The 20364-nt window shown below is 46.2% G+C and overlaps 1 protein-coding gene across 1 annotated transcript; it reads right to left on the reverse strand.

Annotated features, from left to right (window-relative positions):
* Nucleotides 1–1698: 1698 nt before the first annotated feature.
* On the reverse strand, nt 1699–16040 carry LOC111967620 (transcriptional regulator Kaiso-like). Its single transcript, XM_023992793.2, has 2 exons — nt 15941–16040; nt 1699–5640 (listed from the first exon to the last, which is right to left on the reverse strand). The coding sequence occupies exon 2, from the start codon at nt 5636–5638 to the stop codon at nt 3719–3721; it is 1920 nt and encodes a 639-aa protein (XP_023848561.1). The 5' UTR covers nt 5639–5640; nt 15941–16040; the 3' UTR covers nt 1699–3718.
* Nucleotides 16041–20364: the final 4324 nt, after the last annotated feature.

The raw sequence follows: 20364 nt of genomic DNA on the forward strand, positions 1-20364 counted from the left end.
TCTGGTTAGTGCTAAGTGGGGCTATCATTTGTTTTTCAATAGGACAATGACCCAACACACACCTCCAGGCTGTGTAAGGGCTATTTGACCAAGAAGGAGAGTGATGGAGTGCTGCATCAGATGACCTGGCCTCCCCAATCACCCGACCTCAAACCAATTGAGATGGTTTGGGATGGGTTGGACCGCAGAGTGAAGGAAAAGCAGCCAACAAGTGCTCASCATATGTGGGAACTCCTTCAAGACTGTTGGAAAAGCATTCCAGGTGAAGCTGGTTGAGAGAATGCCAAGAGTGTGCAAAGCTGTCAAAGGCAAAGGGTGGCTACTTTGACAAATCTAAAATGTTTTTATTTGTTTAACACTTTTTTGGTTACTATATGATTCCATATGTGTTATTTCATAGTTTTGATGTCTTCACTATTATTCTACAATGTAGAAAAGTAAAAATAAACAAAAACCCTTGAATGTAGGTGTCCAAACTTTTGACTGGTACTGTAGATACATCAATAAAAGAGAGGCATAATGCCATCTAGACTTGCGCTGGCAAACAAATCCATTACATTAGCTACCTAAATGTGAAGTAAACTCACCTGAGGAGTAATAGAGAATGGAGACTTTTAACTTGAAAACGTGCAGGATACCTCTTTCAGGTTTCCCTGACATCCGTTTTTTTATACTGTTATACTTGTTTGGATAGCACTCCTCACAGGCCATTTGGTGTACGTTTCTTTTGTTGGCGAGATTAAACTGTCAAAACTCTTTAAGGTATTATTGTACGTCAGAATTGCAACACAAGATTTGTTCAAGCCTAAACTGTTAGTCCGTAGTCGTAACATGGTGTTTGTATGTTCACAGATAAAATGTCACGTTTACGTTTGTTTCACACTTGGCTTTTGTTACGATCCTAACAATATGTATATTCAAACTTTTGGCAGGTATCTGGCTCCATAGGAATCTGAAAAAGAAATTATTACATTTACATTACATTTAAGTAATTTAGCAGACGCTCTTATCCAGAGCGACTTACAAATTGGAAAGTTCCTACATATTCATCCTGGTCCCCCCCGTGGGGAATGAACCCACAACCCTGGCGTTGCAAGCGCCATGCTCTACCAACTGAGCCACACGGGACCACTCCCGGGACCACTCACTCCTAATGTTATTTATTTTTGTAAAGGGACTAAACACTGAACTCTCCTGTCTCTTTATGGGTGTAATATAATAGGTTATTACACACGTACACTTGAGTACACCAAAAGAACACCCCTTTGTGTTGTCTTAATCACAAAATGCATTGACCTCAAAGTAAAGTGCAGCCTCTTGAGATGATCGATTAAAGTAGTCAGTTTTGAGCAGCACTTTCTCAACCGCTGAAGATGGACTTCTGCTGACTGGAGTGGATTGATTGTCTCGCCATTAAAAGCAATTGTGTAAAATTCTTGTACGGTGTTCTTTTCCATAGACAACATATAGGTTAAATAGTCAACATGCATCATCCTTAATGAAATAYCTACCTCACAAGGTGCATTTTATTTTCAATTTTTGAGAATAACCATCCACCAGGGAGAAAATGCCAATGGAGGGGCCTWCATTACTATGGGATTTAGGAAAACTATCAGATTTAAACTCTTTCAAACTAAAAGGCTGTGTAGTCGTCTCATTCAATAGGTTTCTTCCATTCTGCCAAAATGAGGCACACTTAAAAAAAAAAATAACTTTATTAACATTTGTTTAGCACTATACCTAATAAATACGTTTTTAAAACAGAAACATTTTCAAATGAAAAAGGTCACAATTATGTACAAGATACACCACTGTTAATTGTGTAAGGTTTCTTTTAGCCATAAAAGTTGGCAGGGAAGGACATAATGAAGCAGTATAAAATGTCAAGTTAGCTCTCCACAGTCCAACTCAATTCAAATACATACTGACAAGGGGAAAGGAAGAAAAAGGGACATCAAAAAATAATGATCTGCAGAACAATCCTGCACTMGGTGCTATTTCATAACAGAAAGAAATGGTTTTCAAGTTACATGATTCCTATGWTACACTATGTAGGCAAACYKTATACATACAGAGTAGRAGKTAGCTGACTAAACTCAACTCCATGGTGAAGGAAGTTTCTGATGAACCACCAACGGAGTAAAGCAGAGACCAGGCTTTGTGGATCAATACTTAAAAAAATATAAATGATGAAATACTTACCTTATACCTATGTTTGTCCTCTGTAGTTGTGTGCCTTTGTTTTCTGAAATCMATACTTTTTAATAAAAGGTTAATCAAATACAACCACTGACTGTTTCCTTGTTGAGATTCATCTTATAGCAACAGCAATGAGGAAACAGTCGGTGGTTGTCTATAATTAAACTTTWATTAAAAAGTGTGGATTTCAGAAAACAAAGGGATGAATGACATCCATTAATTCCATCAATATCCAGCATCCTGATCCAATCTCTGTTCAAACAACAAACATCAACTGTTACCATTCAGCACCACTGTACATTTTATCTTCCCAAAGGCATAAGGTAATTTGACTCCCGATAAAAAAATAGATTTCATAAAAAAATTAAGCTCTAACAATAAATAAATGTGTATGCCTAGATTTAGGGTCCTTCTGTTGAACTGCATGAGCACTCCAGACAGAGTACTCACAAATGTTTACCATTAAAAAKGGTAAGTAGAAATACAATGAGTGCCAATACATAGTTCAATAACAAGAGCTTGATAAGAACAAAAGTCACATTCCACTCCGGATGGGCTAGCTAGAGCACATAGGAATTTCCTAAAAACAACTACACTTAACAAAAATATGAACACAAGATGTAAAGTGTTGGTCCTGTGTTTCATGAGATKAAATAAAAAATCTCAGATATTGTCTATAAGCACCAAAAGCGTATTTCTCTACAATGTTGTGCACAAATTTGTTTACATCCCTGTTATTGAGCATTTCTCCTTTGCCAAGATAATCCATCCACCTGACCGGTGTGGCATACCAAGAAGTTGATTAAATAGCATGATYATTACACAGGTGCACCTTGTGCTGGGGACAATAAAAGGCCACTTTAAAAGTTGTCACAACACAATACCACAGATGTCTCAAGTTRAGGGAACGTGCAATTGGCATGCTGACTGCAGAAATGTCCACCAGAGCTGTTGCCAGAGAATTTAATGTTCATTTTTCCACCATAAGCCGCCACCAATGTCGTTTTACAAAATTTGGCAGTACGTCCAACCGGCCTCACAACCGCAGACCACGTGTAACCACRCCAGCCCAGGACCTCCACATCCAGCTTCTTCACCTGCCAGATCATCTGAATGGGGGCGAGGTGGGGGTGGTCACAGGGTGCTGAGGAGTATTTYTGTTTGTAATAAAAACTTATTCTGATTGGCTGGTCCTGGCTTCCCAGTGGGTGGTCCTGGCTCCCCAGTGGGTGGGCCTATGTCCTCCCAGGCCCACCCATGGCTGACCCTGCCCAGTCATGTGAAATCCATAGATTAGAGCCTAATGAATTTATTTCAATTGATTGATTTCCTTATATGAACTRTAACTCAGCACAATATTTGACATTTTTGTATGTTTATATTTTTGTTCAGTACAGTTTAGCTAAAACAACTGTTGAACATTTGAAAAAGACAACATTCGACRTGGACCCAGGAAACCAAATTCAAATAGGGGGACCCACTGACAAGGCATAGATCAYAGAGCGGTGAGCCACCCTGCTCAGTACGTCTCTGGTATGACAAACTCAAACTCAGAAGAGCCTGGGGGAGGTTGGATAGGGTGGCTCCCTGGCCGGTGGGCACCTGATCCAGGCTGTGCTTCAGGCTCCACAAAGATGTCATCCCAGTTCAACATCTTGCCCTGGGTGGACTGTAACTGTAGTGGGTTGGCCAGGTGCCCCCTTCCAGGGTTAATGTGCTGGACRCTCCCATCCTCTTGGATAATAGGGACCCCTCGTGAATCTGAATCGTCTGTCTCATATGAGTAGGTCTTGAACTGCACTGTTTTGCAAGGGAGCAGGCGGTACAAGTTGTTGTCGGTGTCGTCCTTTTGTTTCCTCCCGGATGGGTCCTGGTTGTGGGCTTGTTTGCAGTGAGTCGACAGTAGCTGGTAGTTGATTAACATCTCGTTGCACAGCAGGCACTGGTACCTCCGCTCGCCTGTGTGGTGGATCTCGTGTTTGGTCCGATACTCGGCCAGGGCAAACACCTTGTCACAGTAGTGGCACGGGTACTTCTTCTCCCAGGAGTGGGTGTTGAAGTGGCGCCGGAGGCTCGTCAAGCACACRTAGGGACGCTTGCAGACCATGCACACAAAGAAAGTCTTCCCGTCCATGATGAGCTCGTAGTGATCTTGCTGCTCTGTTTTGGTCTTCTTGATCGTGGCACCCTGTGAAAGTTGAGAGGTGTTGAAAGGTTGAAGAGGGGTAGCCATCAGAGACCTCTTTCCCCCTCTACTGTTTTTAGAATCTCCCTCCCCGGGGTCGTCCTTCATGGGAACAATGTCATATGTGTTCTCCCCAATATTGGCATACACCTTGCAGCCTGGAGAAAACGAGTCGATCTCTGAGGCTTTATCTAGTGTTATCGTCTTTTTTGTGGTTGCGGATATTTGGGGAATGTTGAGGCCTGCCTCGTTGATGAATCCRCCGGGTGACTTAACGGCCGAGAGCTTGATTTTTAAGTCACTCTGTCGAGCTAGTGTAACCTGCTTCTTGTGGATTCCTATTATCTTGTGGTTTTCTGAGGGCAGGGTGGTGCTGATGGGTTCGGGGGTGAAAGTGCCAATTCTAGCCGGCGTAGTGGGTGTGCTGCAAGAGGAGGCTCCAGTGGGTAAAGACGGAATATTTGAGCTTGTGTCAGGGGACACCATGGGTCTGATCAGAGAACTTTGGCCTCGCAAGGACTGCGAGGAGCTGTTGAGGTGCGGGTCTGCTTTGACTGTTTTCTCTTGGTCCTTTGTCAAAGCGGGTCTGACCTCTCCCGGTTGCTTTGTCACAGAGTCTTCCTCTGTATTGGGTCCATCCAAATCGATGATTTCGCAGGGCTTGCATTTCTTGGTGGCGTCCGTTTTGGATACAAACATAATGTCGTCATCGTCCGAGTCCTGATCCTTGTTTGCACTTTTGTCAGTTTGACTGAACTCCTCTGCAGACAGTGAAAAGGACTCGGTGACAATGGGCATCATCATCCCCATTGAGTCTGTACTGCTTTTCTCCACGGAGCTTACTTCATTGTTTTCTGTGTCTTTGGACAGGCCAGGTAGACCCTTGACTTGTGAGAGTGGTACGCCTAGATTCGCAATGAACTTCACGCCCAACACCTGCCCAGCATTGATGAGCTCATTGAGCATGTCGGAGCGAACGCGGACAATCTTGGAACTGTAAATGTAATTCAGGATTTCCTCAAAGATTTCCGCCTTGATGAAATTCAAYTCGATCACCTGTCCAGCCACTGAGAAGAGTTGGTGGAAATAAGTACTTGACGCGGACAAGATGTTTTTGTGTGCTCTAAATTTACGGTCCTGTATAATTATGGTGACATCACAGAACAATCCATTATTTCGCTGTCTATTCATCGACTTTAGCACCGTTCCTGAATACCGGGTGTCAGTTGCAGAGATCAGCTTTAGGCCCGACATCCCTGTGGAGTGAAGACAAAAGCAATGAATAAATGCATTCACTTGACAGTCTTTGTATCAATATAAAACATTTCCTCCACCCCAGTAGGTCTTACAGTTGCTTGACTGCACTGCTACCAGTAAATTTAAAATCGCCTTTCACTTCTTGTTGGGTAACCTAATCATGCATTCATAGTAGCCAGAGAGGAAGAGGCGAAGCGAGAGGATTCACGCTCGCCAAAATCTGTCCAAAATAAGCACAATGCGTTTCTATGGGCTTATTTTGGACCTAAGGTTGTCGCACGCCTTCCTGCCTTTGGGACAACGACTCCCATTGTTAGGGTGGAGACATTAGTATCTCGTCATCATTTAATGATCTCTGCAGTAGCTCATTGTTTTAAAGGGCGACTACACTTCCTTATTTGGCCTCATTTTAGAATTGTTTCATTAAAGGGTAACTCTCAACCCCAATTTAGCCTTTGCCCAACCCTTTCAAATGTWWAAAAAATGCATTCAGGTGAGAAGTTGTGGGTGAGGGGAATTGCTCATAAATATTAACTTTGGGGGGATGTGGGGCAAGCCCCCACGGGGCACAAAAAACATTTGAAAGAAAAGTGTAATCATCACCTTGAAAATGAAGATTAGGGGCTCAATTCAACCCAACTCGCATTGCAGTATTTATGCAGTAGCTCTTTTTCAAAATGGTCAAATTAACTCACAGATTGGTCTTACTGTATAAAAACCTACAACTACTACTACCACCAGGGTGACCCCTTCTCACAGGTATGCTTTCACTCTTTTGACTTAGAAGTGTGTGGGCATTGGATGAATACTGTAAAGGGTTTGGAGAAGATAAAGATATCTGCMCCATGTGGAATTAGAACTCACAACCATTGAACTATAAGCCAATTGTTTTAGCGGACTGCGCCCCCAGTCACAGCGTTAGAGAAAATATACACAGTTGACATGACCACCATTGTCATCTATTTATTGTTACTTTGGATGTAGCTACGAATATAAACATATAATCCTCATAGCCGACATATTNCGACATATTTTTTTTCTTTGTAAAAGCACAGATGAAACGGTAAGCAAAAACGTTGAATTTGGTCATGAGCAGAAATGTGATTTACGGACATTTTTGTGTAACGTCAGTTGTCTTGTCAAGGAAGCATGATGCAAAATATACTGGCACACTCCACTTATCAAGACCATTGCCAAATAAGGCGCCCTGTCACCTGATTTTATAGTAAGCCTTGAGGTGGTACTACCCAGTACATCCCAAACCGAACCCTCCCTTGAGATGACGTACCTACATCATGATTTCATTGGTGGAGTTGAACCGCTAGCGGCAAAAAGAGCTAGATTTACAACTAAAATACCGAATTATATCACTTTTGCAACGAACTGTCAAAATTAAGACCAGAATTTCCGTGTTTCACTATAACTACGCTTAAAACATCTGGGTTTTGATTTAAATAATAATAATAATAATAATAAAGGCTAGCGGCCTTGACTGAATTCAAATGTGAGTTGGTTTCGGGGTGTGGTTTGATGTGGATGTCTCTTGAGTGTTTACAGGTGGGAAGAGTTAGCCAAATTATTTAGCCAATTAGCTTCAGCTGGCTTGACGTGGCAAAGTTAGTTTGACTTTGGATAGCCTTTCTCTGGGGCTAGTTAGGGACCGTCAATGAATTACAAAATGGAAATCTGACGATATTGTAACGACCCGGTATTGTGTTCTGTGTTTGTGGGTGTGTTATGGTTCTCATGGCTACTAGCAGGGGTTAAATATGTCAGGACAGATGGAAAGGTTGGGGGGGTATGATGGGTAATCCCGCGGGATTTGGAAATGCATAAATAGGGATTACTGTATCATCTTTCTCTCTCTTCTGTTCGGGCCTTGATCTGCTCCTATGAGAGTGACCCTTAACTCGACAGGGTAACATTGTGTATGTTCGGCATTTAGCGGCGTGGGCTGTGGCCGGAACAATAGCCCAGTTTAGGAATAAACCTGTTGTTCTGCGGCGACTGCGTAGGAAAGCTGGAGAGCTGGCGGGAGTTAAATTGTCAGTCAGCAAGATGGCAGAACTGGCGGGTTTTCCTTCACACCGCTCGAGAGCAGACGTCACAGGCGACGGGGATATCGACGTCACCGGGGGCGGAATGGCTGGGCCTGCTTATGTAAACAGAGATGGCAGCAACCCATTGCCATTAGCCACGGTAGCGGCTAAACTACCAAAGTTCAATGGACAAGGTAAATGGGAAGTTTTCGGCATTTAGCGGCGTGGGCTGTGGCCGGAACAATAGCCCAGTTTAGGAATAAACCTGTGGTTCTGACCTGCACACCTAGAGTCCGTCTCTTTCCTATTTATGACCAGCCGGGTCATTACATTGGTGTCAGAAGTGCTTTCGAACTACGGGATAGAGACTAGGCGAGTTAAGCTGTTGTATAGGCCGGGTTGGCTTTAGCGTGACTCGCATCTATGGTCATGAGAGCTTGGGGCGAGGCGGAAATTAAGGAAGAGTCGGACAAAGTGTCCGTGTGGGCTCGGGGGTACCCGGTCGGGAGGGTCAGGCGGCGACTGCCGTAGGAAAGCTGGAGAAGCCACTGGCGGGAGTTAAATTGTCAGTCAGCAAGATGGCAGAACTGGCGGGTTTCCTTCACACCGCTCGAGAGCAGACGTCACGGCGAGGGGATATCGACGTCACCGGGGCGGAAATGGCTGGGCCTGCTTATGTAAACAGAGATGGCAGCGACCCATTGCCATTAGCCACGGTAGCGGCTAAAACTACCAAAGTTCAATGGACAAGGTAAATGGGAAGTTTTTTCACTCAATTCGAGTTGTTGGCTAGAGCCGGGAGGTGGTCTGACGAGACGAAAGCGTTACAGCTTGCCCTAAGCCTGGCAGAGGAGGCGTCGAATGCCTGCTAACGCTAGCCCGGACGGAGGGGCGACTACGGTGCGCTAGTGGAGGCATTGGGGGCGTTTCGGCAGCGACGCGCAGCCCAAACTGCTGCGCGGAACTGTGTAACAAAAAGAGACTTCAGGGGGAATCATTAAAGGCGTTGGCAAGGGTGGTATTCTGAGCTGACAGGCGGGCTTATGCAACTATGCCGATTGGGGTGCAAGACGAGCTGGCACGGGACAGTTTTATTAGAGCGCTCTCTTCCACCGAACTGGTGTAGCATGTTCAGATGGCGGACCCACATCTCTGCCGGGCTGCAGTGGAGATAGCCAGGAAGAGGGAGCTGATCTGGGGTGAGGAGTGAGAGTGGAAGTCGACAGTCAACCAGAGGTGAGAGCAGCGGTGGCTGGGGTGCCAGGGGTCACAAAACAGAGTGGGTTGACGAGTTGGGCGGGCTAGTCAAGACTGCTTCGTGTCATGGAGAGGGGCTCCAGGCAACGTCGCAGTGTCAGCTCAACTCCTATTGTCTGCTGGGGTTGTGGCCAACCTGGCCACATTCAGCGGGAGTGTGTCAGATTCCCCCGTCACCAGGGGAAACGACAACGGGTTCTCGCGCAGGGGGCAGCGCGGGCCCACCCCCCCCGCCCCGAACCCACTGTAAGCAAAGAGGTACCAGCAGCGCAGACAAGAGGGGGTTTCCTAGTCGGTAGTTGTGGTGGGACGTACCACCGTTGGGGACTTCTGCAATGTCATCGTCAAGGTAGAGGGGTGGAATGTTTGGCCTGGTCGACACGGGCTCTACAGTAACCCTGGTGAGACCAGACATACTACCTGTTGGGGTGCGGGTGGAGCCGACCTTGTCCAGCTACGGACTGTCACGGGGGAGCTAGCCCCCTGTTAGGGAAGTGTCAGCTATCTGTGACTGTGGGGGGGAGAACTGTGGGGTGTCCGGTGTGGGTAGCAGCGGTGCAGGACCCCTGTATACTGGGAATGGACTTTTTGAAAAACTGTGGGGCTCAGTTGGACTTAGCGTCGGGCACTTTGAGGCTGTCGGGGGGCCCACAGTGGGAATGTCGCCTTCGGAGGGCCAGCAGGGGGCAGGGCTGTCCTCGTCTTCCTCCAAGCTTGCAGAAACTCCACCGGTCATCCGGCTGCTCCCTTGGTCGTTGTACCATCCCAGCAGCTGTCTCCGGCGGCGACGGCCTTCACTCCCCATCATGGTGCAAGCACAGGCAGCCCAGTAGCCAAAAACACACTGGCTCCTTCACCCATCAGCCCGATGGGGGAAGGAGGAAGCTATCGACGCCGTCGAGGCAATGTGCTGAAGACGTGGTCAGGTTGGATGAGGGACAACAGAGCAGTTAAACAGCTGCTGTTGGACTTTAAAGATAGCTTCGCTGGGGGGAAGATGAGGTAGGACAAACGCACCTAGTTCAGCACGAAATAGACACTGGGGACGCCCGACCATTAAAATTCGGCCCAGTCGTATTCCCTTGCCAGGAGGAAGCAGCAGACACAGCTATTGTTGACATGTTGCGGCTGATTTCATGAGCCATCAGATAGCCATGGTCGCGCCGGTCCTCATGGTGCTAAGAAAGGGGTAAACTTAGGTTTTGTGTTGACTACAGGGGCCTAAATTCTGTCACCACTAAAGACTCTTATCCCCTACCGAGGATTGATGAGTCGCTAGACCACGTGAGAGGGTCCTCGTGTTCTCCTCCCTTGATCTGCGCGTGGCTACTGGCAGGTGCCCTCTCGCGCCAGGGGCACGTGAAAAAAGGCTTCTCCACGATAGGGGCCATTGGCAGTTCAAGGTGCTGTGCTTCGGGCTCTGTAATGCTCCTGCCACCTTTGAGAGGCTCATGGACAGAGTGCTGGCGGGGGTTCCGAGAGACGAGTGTGTTTGTGTACCTAGACGACATATTGGTGCACGGCACATCGTTTGAGGGGCACTGGGGCAATTAGGCGAGTGTTGGGAGAGATCTCGGGGCGGGCTAAAATTACATCCGGAAAGTGCCATTTCATGCAAAGGGAGGTGGCGTTCTGGGGCATCAGCTGGGTGGTGAGGGCATCAGCACGATGCCAGAACAAAGTAGAGGCTGTGAGGGGGTGGCCAGTTCCAGGGGGAAAAAAAGAGGTTAAGAGCTTCCTGGGGCTGGCATCCTACTATCGTAGGTTTGGAAGGGGTTTGCGGGGGTAGCGGCTCCTTTGAACCACCTTCTCAAGGAGGACACTGTTTTGTCAGTGGACCGAAGACACCAGCGGGCGTTTGAGGCCTCAAAACGTGCCCTGATGGAGGCCCTGTCCTGGCCTCACCAGACCCGAACCGTCCGTTCATCCTGGACACCGACGCAAGCAATGAGGGTTTGGGGGCTGTGCTGGCTCAGCGTGGCCCTGATGGGGAACACGTAGTAGTTATTACAGCAGAACTTTTGATAAGGCTGAAAAACGCTACTGCGTGACAAGGAGAGACTTTTGGCTGTCGTGGCAGCAGTACGCCATTTCAAGTATACCTGGGGGCTGCCGTTTTGTGGTCCGGACGGATACTACGCCCTGCAGTGGCTTCTCTCCTTCAAGGAGCCAGAGGTCAGATTGCCCGCTGGCTGGAGGAGCTGCAACCCTACGACTTCCAGGTGGAGCACAGAGCCGGCCTTCGCCACAGCAATGCAGACGCCTTGTCCCGCCGCCGTGTGCTGAGGATGGCTGTGGGTACTGCGCCAAACGGGTGAGCGGGAGAGAGAACTGTGCAGGGAGGAGGGAGTCACGCCACGGTGAGTCAGCTGAGTGTGACAGAGTGCGGGAGCTTGAGGCTGTGGACGTTGGGGAGTGGAGGCGTCGCAGGAGGAGGACGCAGAGCTGCGTCCTGTGCTGCGGTGGTGGAAGAGAGGAGACGACCGCCATGGGGGAAGTAGCCCTCTATACCAGTCACCAAAGGACTGTGGGCTAAATTCACAGTCCTTAGAGTGGCTGAGGGAGTGCTCCAGAGGGGGTGGAAAACGCCAGCGACTGGAGAAATTACGTGGCAGGTAGTGGTGCCCAAAGGGCTGCAGGGGAGCGTGTTACAGCAGCTTCATGGGGAGTAGGCGCAGGGCATTTTTGGGTCTCCAAAACGTTAAAGCGTGTGCGTAAAGGTTTCTATTGGGCCAGGCACAGGAGGGATGTTGAGGACTTTTGTAGGCAGTGCTACGAGTGTGCTGCTAAAAAAGGGCCTCCAGGTCAGTCACACGCCCTCCTACAACAATTCCCAGTAGGGGAGCCCATGGAGAGACTGGGGTAGACATAGTAGGGCCGTTTCCAACCACAGACAGCGGTAACAGGTGGATTCTAACCGTATGGACTACTTCACCAAGTGGCGGAGGCTTACGCTCTCCCAGACCAGGAGGCGGTGACAGTAGCTGATGCGTTGGTGGGGGAATAATCAGTCGGTTTGGGGTGCCACAGTCTATTCACAGCGACCAGGGGGAAACTTCGAGTCACGGGTGTTCTCAGAGTTGTGTAGACGGTTAGGCGCGGAGAAGACGCGCACTACTCCGCTTCACCCCCAGAGTGATGGGCTGGTGGAAAGATTTAACAGACATTAGCACAGCAGCTGGCCATCGTTACCTCAAAACACCAGAGAGATTGGGACACCCACTTACCGTTTATTCTTATGGCGTGTAGGTCGGCTGTTCAAGATCGACTGCGTGCTCCCCAGCACTACTAATGTTAGGTCGGGAGTTGCGCACCCCAGCCGAACTGACGTTTGGCCCACCTCCTGATAATGAGGACGGGGTTTTGCCTGGCCCGAACTATGTGTGTCGTCTGCAGAACCGGTTAGAAGCGGCTCACACCTTCGCAAGAGAGCAACTCGAGAACGCAGGGGCGCCAAAAGCGCCACTACGACTCGCGCGCTAGGGGTAGGCACTTTGGAGGGAGAATGTGTGTGGCTTCACAACCCCAAGCGCAAGAAGGGGCGGTGCCCAAAGCTGGACAGTGCGTGGTGGGGCCGTGTCTGGTGATAGAGAGAGTGGGGGAGGTGACGTACCGGGTGGAGGTCCCCCACGGAGCAGGAGGGTGGTGGTCCACCGGGATGGATGGCACCCTACAGAGGGAGGAAAACAGTAGGAATGGAGTGAGGGCTCTGATGTGAGCCACGGGAACAGTCTAACGAGGAGACTCTAGCGCAACCTGAGCCTGGGGAGGGGGCTGCTTCTTCGGAGGGCGCTGGAAATGACATTGGGCAGAGGAGTGTTCTGGGGTTCACCGCTGAGAGTCACGGGGAGGCCCAAGAGACTGATGCGACCTCCGGGTCGTTTTAAGGATTTTGTTGTGTACCCTAGGGGCTAGGGTTTAGAAAGGGGGGGCTATGTAACGACCCGGTATTGTGTTCTGTGTTGTGGGTGTGTTATGTTCTCATGGCTACTAGCAGGGGTTAAATATGTCAGGACAGATGGAAAGGTTGGGGGGGTATGATGGGTAATCCCGCGGGATTTGGAAATGCATAAATAGGGATTACTGTATCATCTTTCTCTCTTCTGTTCGGCCTTGATCTGCTCCTATGAGAGTGACCCTTAACTCGACAGGGTAACATTGTGTATGTTCGGCATTTAGCGGCGTGGGCTGTGGCCGGAACAATAGCCCAGTTTAGGAATAAACCTGTGTTCTGACCTGCACACCTAGAGTCGTCTCTTTCCTATTTATGACCCAGCCGGGTCATTACAATATTATCATGTTGCACATATTTTAGTTGTCTAATGCTTTCAAATATTGTATATGAATTATTTCATTTTATAGTTGGAAGTTTTTAGGTCATTAAAATTTGGAGCTACTGACCTTTAAAAATATTGTCCCATGTACATTGTGTAATTTACTGATGGTCCCTATCTAACCCCATAGGGATATCGAATGTCAAACCAAATTGACCATGGACATTACAGGTCGCATGAAGCTGCGCTCCAAATGTATGATTACTTGGGTGCTGCCAGCTGTGGACAGGATTAAAATAAACCCATCCCACGGAAAACTGTTACGGTAACCTTCATTCTGTGACAATATTGCAAAAAAATCTCGCAAATCTCAGTTTTGGACGAGACTGACTTTATGACCAAAAATGCTCMTATTTACACTTTGTAGTCAATTTTGACGCTAGAATAAATGTTTGACTCATATCGATGGCACATATGCCATTTTCAAAATGAGAAGTTGCTTTTTAGGGGCAGTCACTCTTTAAAAGCAGGTATGAGTCAACTTCCTATTATACTAGCTGTTCAATAATCTAGAGTGGTGAATAAAATAATTGGCAAATTAACTACACCGCTAGCTAAAACRGTCAACTGAATCGTTTCTAGTCATCTCTCCTCCTTCCAGGCTTTTTCATCTTTGAATTTATATGGTGATTGGCATCTAAACTTTCATAGTATTACTACACTGACCGGCAACACAGTTCGTCTTTCAATCACCCACGTGGGTATAACCAATGAGGATRGGAGASGCAGGACTTGCAGTTCAATCTGCGTCTGAAATAGAAAGGAGTTCTATTTTAGCCCTTGGCATCGCAGACGCTCGCRRGCAGTGTGGGTGCAATAATTGAATAACATAGWTTTTTAATTTCTTTTGCAACGCACGCGACGCGAGCGGTGTGGTCAGCCTATTAGTGACCCCAAACGTTTGAACGGTAGTGTAGGCTCTCTGCAAGGTTTTGTATATCCAGTGGTGGAAAAAGTACCCAATTATCATACTTGAGTAAAAGTAAAGGTACCTTAATAGAAAATGACTCAAGTAAAAGTGAGTCACCGAGTAAAATACTACTTGAGTAAAAGTCTACAAGTATTTGGTTTTAAATATACTATAGTATAAAAAGTAAATGGAATTGCTAAAAGTACAAATCATTTCAAATTGCTTATATTAAGCAAACCAGACGGAACAATTTTATTTTTTATTTTATTTATGGATAGCCAGGGGTACACCAACACTCAGACATAATTTACAAACGAAGCATGTGTTCAGTGAGTCCGCCAGATCAGAGACAGTGGGGATGACCAKGGTTGTTCTCTTGATAAGTGTGTGAATCAAACCATTTTCCTGTCCTGCTAAGCATTCAAGCATGCTAGGCTCCCGAGTGGCGCAGCGGTCTAAGGCACTGCATCTCAGTGAAAGAGCCGTCAGTCCCTGGTTCGAATGCAGGCTGATTCACATCCGGCTGTGATTGGGAGTCCCATAGGGCGGYGCACAATTGGCCCAGCRTCGTCCGGGTTTGGCCGTCATTGAAAATAAGAATTTGTTCTTAACTGACTTGCCTAGATGAATAAAATAAAAGTCCAAATGTAACGAGTACTTTTGGGTGTCAGGGAAAATGTATGGAGTAAAAAGTACATMATTTTCTTCAGGAATGTAGAAGTAAAAGTTGACCAAAATATAAATAGTAAAGTACAAATACCCCCAAAACCCTAAAGCAGTACTTTCAAGTATTTTTACTTAAGTACTTTACACCGTGTATATCTTACCTATCATACAAATATCATTTTCTGACTCAAATAGGGTTCCCTCAAGTTGCTCAGATGTCCAAAAGATTTTCAAATAAAAATGTATTGATATTAAAAACTTTAAGGTTGCATGTATTTGAAAATATCAATATAAATATATTTGGGGTTTTAGGCTGGGTTTCTGTAAAAGCCCTTTGAGACATCTGCTGGCGTGAAAATGGTTTTATAAATTAATTTGATTTAAAATGTAGGCCTATCATGAAATAATGTTATTTGTATGCCTAGCAATCAACAAATGTTAATAAGTCTCAGTCACAAATGACCACTCCAATAAKGCCCCTATAGTGAACGAGAGGCATGTAGAATGTACTCTTCCGAGTTTTCAGTTCGTTTGTCGGTAGGGGGTCCTGCGTGCTCTGGGCATTACTGACGCAAATTAGCGAAATGAGTCGAAAGATTCGTTTAGTTTTTTTTAACTTAACGAGTCAAAACGATCAGAGTCAGTAATGAGGCGAACTTCCCATCACTACTGCACAACCAATTTTGTAGGAATGAGCRAAAGAGAATCTGCATTGTTTGTAGCTTACTGGCTAGTTAACGTTAGCCTAACACCATTCACTGACACAAGGCCGGTCTACACAATTGAGTCTTGCATGCCAATCACATAAATGTGATTTAAGGCAGCCTAGTATCTATACAATCTATTCACTCACATGCATATTAGGGGAGATATAACTTAGTGTTGATTGATTATTGTGGATAACTTATATGAAAAGGATTTACAGTAGCTTTAGCTTAACGTTAGTTGGCTACTTATTAGCAGGGGAGGGATGTTAGCTTCCTGGTTCGCGGAAGGTTGCAGCGTTTTTGGTAAACGCTGATCCATCATGATAAAATTATTGGATGAGGCCAATATACGAGGTTGGCTTCTATAAGTAACACTTKTTATTTACCTGCAGCGCCAAGCCTTAAGATTGATTGTTCTTTCCAAACGAAGTATTTTCTTCTTTTATKGTATTATTGCGGTCCCCAAACAGTCCTTAGAGGTGCCTGCCGCCACCTACAGCACGGGTGGTAAACTATAGAAAAAAATCCATTGTAGGAAGGGGATAAACCAACATCAAAAATACAAAAATGTGGCACATTAAAAAAAAAACATCCCACTCCTTCAGTCACATTCCAATTCAAGTCACATCCCTATACAGGTTCAGGGGCCTGTGAGGGCRGAACATCCTTTGACAGAATTTATTGCAATGCCTCAGCTGTAAACTCAAAATAAGCCCACTTCTTGTAACCCTCACTGATGCCACTTCAACCAACACACCCATGACATTTAACAAAACTTCCAAAGGATCGTCCAGGTTACGTTGGTCCAAAACCCTCACTCTGAAAAAAAGAGTCTAGGGGTTTCCTAATTTCCACCACAACTTTGACTTTCCTTTTCGCCAGTGTAACCCATTCATTCTTACTCTCCGTGCTCTCATCTTCAACTAACTCGCCAACAGTTTCAAACAATACATCTGTTTCCGCCATMTTCCTTCCACTCGTCTCAGAGGTCATGTCTAGWTGTATGGAAGAGTATTAGGGCCAAGTGAAGAGAAAGAAAATAAACAACAAAGGGTGGTGGTACTTGGATTCTTATCTTTTGCACAATAGTACTTAAAAAAAATAGCAATATTAGAGAATAGAGAATAAACTCAACATTGAATTTAGAGAATAAAGTCTACATTTTGAGAATAAAGTTATATTTCAAGATTAACGTGGGAGAYTTGGTTAAGTGCATGTCTCCCTGGCTCCCAGTTGCTGTGCATGCCACTGTTGAAATGCCTGAACCAATTACATTTTTAATCCCTAAAATGTGATCGGAGGCGCCATATAGATGGTGTGACGCAATTGCAGAGCCTCCAGAGGCATGCAGAGGCCAAATTGAGCTCCATAGGGTATCGCCGTGAGCAGCCCAAATTTTGTAACAATGCAGAGGGCTACATATAGCCCCGCATTGGCATGATTGGTTGATGGTAGTTAAGGGCGGGAGGTCCTGTATAAACACAAACTCACTTCCTTGACAACTTCCTTCACAACAGCTTGGTGCTGTTCCACGAAGCACAAGAAGTATAAATGCCCTGACTTCTGCAGATGCCTTATGTAAATGCTGCACAGCCAATRCATACGCCAGATTAACCATGCAGTGCCTTGAAGCCCCTGTCCAAATCTTCAGATCCAGGATAAATTGGCTTTTTAATATCCTGACTTCTGCAGAGGCCATGCATGTCGGATTGACCATGTAGAGCCTTTTAGATTACTATACTTGAAATTATACTTTAGAATTGGCTTTAGTGAGAAGGAAATCCTTGCTATTTTAGCACATAATAACCATATTATTATAAGTATTAGGACCTGGATAAAGTTGTGCCACCGAATATTTTCAGGAGGAACCATAGTTGGGTACCGCTTGCCRTGCGGTAGCAGAGAGAACAGTCTGACTAGGGTGGCTGGAGTCTTTGACAATTTTTAGGGTCTTCCTCTGACACCACCTGGTGTAGAGGTCCTGGATGGCAGGAAGCTTGGCCCCAGTGACGTACTGGGCCACACACACTACCCTCTGTAGTGCTTTGCGGTCAGAGGCTGAGCAGTTGCCATACCAGGCAGTGATGCAACCAGTCAGGATGCTCTCGATGTTGCAGCTGTAGAACTTTTTGAGGATCTGAGGACCCATGCCAAATCYTTTCAGTCTCCTGAGGGGAAATAGGCTTTGTYGTGCCCTCTTCACAACTGTCTTGGTCTGTTTGGATCATGATAGTTTGTTGGTGATGTGGACACCAAGGAACTTGAAGCTCTCAACCTGCTGCACTACAGCCCTGTCGATGAGAATGGGGACATGCTCGGTTCTCCTTTTCCTGTAGTCCACAATCATCTCCTTTGTCTTGATCACGTTGACGGAGAGGTTGCTCTCCTGGCACCATATGGCCAGGTCTCTGACCTCCTCCCTATAGGCTGTCTCATCGTTGTCGGTGATCAGGCCAACCACTGTTGTGTCGTCTGCAAACTTAATGATGGTGTTGGAGTCGTGCCTGGCCATGCAGTCATGAGTGAACAGGGGGTACAGGAGGTGACTGAGCACRCACCGCTGATGGGCCCCCGTGTTAAGGATGAGCGTGGCAGTTACCTACCCTTACCAGAAACTCCAGGATCTAATTGCGGAGGGAGGTGTTTAATCCCAAGGTCCTTAGCTTAGTGATGAGCTTTGAGAGCACTATGGTGTTCAACACTGAGCTGTAGTCAATAAATAGCATTCTCACATAGGTGTTCCTTTTGTCCAGGTGGGAAATGGCAGTGTGGAGTGCAATAGAGATTGCATCATTTGTGGATATTTTKGGGTGGTATGCAAATTGGAGTGGGTCTTGGGTTTCTGGGATAATGGTGTTGATGTGAGACATGACCAGCCTTTCAAAGCACTTCACGAATACAGATGTGAGTGCTACRGGTCGGTAGTCATTTAGGCATGTTACCTTAGTGTTCTTGGGCATAGGGACTATGTTGGTTTGCTTGAAATATGTTGGTATTACAGATTCGGTCAGGGAGAGGTTGAAAATGTCAGTGAAGACACTTGCCAGTTGGTCAGTGCATGCTCAGAGTATACGTCCTGGTAATCCGTGTGGCCCTGCGGCCTTGTGAATGTTGACCTGTTTAAAGGTCAGGCTCACATCGGCTACGGAGAGCGTGATCACATAGTCATCCAGAACAGCTGATGCTCTCATGCATGCTTCAGTGTTGCTTGCCTCGAAGCGAGCATAGAAGTAATTTAGCTCGTCTGGWAGGCTTGTGTCACTGGGCAGCTTGGCGGCTGTGCTTCCCTTTGTAGTTTGTAATAGTTTTGCAGCCCTGCCACATCCGATGAGCATCGGAGACGGTGTAGTACGATTCAATCTTAGTCCTGTATTGATGCTTTGCCTGTTTGATGGTTCGTCGGAGGGCATAGYGCAATTTCTTATAAGCTTCCAGGTTAGAGTCCCGCTCCTTGAAAGTRRCAGCTCTACCCTTTAGCTCAGTGCGGATGTTGCCTGTAATCCATGGCTTCWGGTTGSGGTATGTATGTACAGTCACTGTGGGGATGACGTCATCGATGCACTTATTGATGAAGCCAATGATTGATGTGGTGTACTCCTCAATGCCATCGGAAGAATCACGGAACGTATTCCAGTCTGTGCTAGCAACACAGTCCTGTAGCTTAGCATCTGCGTCAATTGACAACTTCTTTATTGACCAAGTCACTGGTGCTTCCTGCTTTAGTTTTTGCTTGTAAGCGGAAATCAGGAGGATAGAATTATGGTCAGATTTGCCAAATGGAGGGCGAGGGAGAGCTATGTACACGTCTCTGTGTGTGGAGTAAAGGTGGTCTAGAGTTTTTTTTCCTCTGGTTGCACATTTAACATGCTGGTAGAAATGAGGTGAAACTGATTTAAGTTTCCCTGCATTAAAATATCCCGCCAACTGGGAGCACCACCTCTGGATGAGCGTTTTCCTGTTTGCTTATGGCCATATACAGCTCATTGAGTGAGGTCTTAGTGCCAGCATTGGTTTGTAGTGGTAAATRGACACCTACGAAGAATATAGATGAAAACTCTCTTGGTAAATAGTGTGGTGTACAGCTTATCATGAGATACTCTACCTTAGTCGAGCAAAACCTCGAGACTTCCTTACKATTAGATTTCGTGCACCAGCTGTTGTTTACAAATATACACAGACTGCCACCCCWTGTCTTACCAGAGACGGCTGTTCTATCCTGCCGATGCGGTATAAACCCCACCAGCTGTATGTTATTCATGTCGTCGTTCAGCCACGACTCAGTGAAACATAAGATATTACAGTTTTTAACTGTTCACTGTCTCTCATGTTTTTCTACTTGCACACACAAATTCAGACATCAGAATGATGGACAGCCACAACATATTTGCTTACGTTGATTGGACTAAATCGTTTTTGGTATCTTTTAGTTGTCACTGTATTAGACTAAGCAGAGGTGATTTGATGATGTTGCTATCCGGTTTTGTGATAAAACAAAGGTGTGTTTGAATTGTCGTCTCAGCCTTTAGGCCTATAATTMATTTGCCTTGCGACCGCGGTATAAGATGTTATGAAGCAAACAACGCGATTATCAAAACGCTTAGGTTTTAATATGGCTTTTTTTTTCTGGCTTCCCAAGTGATTTTACCCACGAATCTCGAATGGGCTTCAGCCTGCCCTCCGAATTCGCTACAACATTCTGCTGCGTAGCCTATGCGAACACCTYGCAAACAATCTGTGCATAATGGAAACTTAAGTTTCAATGCCACATGCACAAGTACAGTTAAATGCCTTTCTTGTAAACTCAAAACCC

Source organism: Salvelinus sp. IW2-2015, linkage group LG8 (genome assembly GCF_002910315.2).
Source record: "Salvelinus sp. IW2-2015 linkage group LG8, ASM291031v2, whole genome shotgun sequence".
NCBI classification, from domain to species: Eukaryota; Metazoa; Chordata; class Actinopteri; order Salmoniformes; family Salmonidae; genus Salvelinus; species Salvelinus sp. IW2-2015.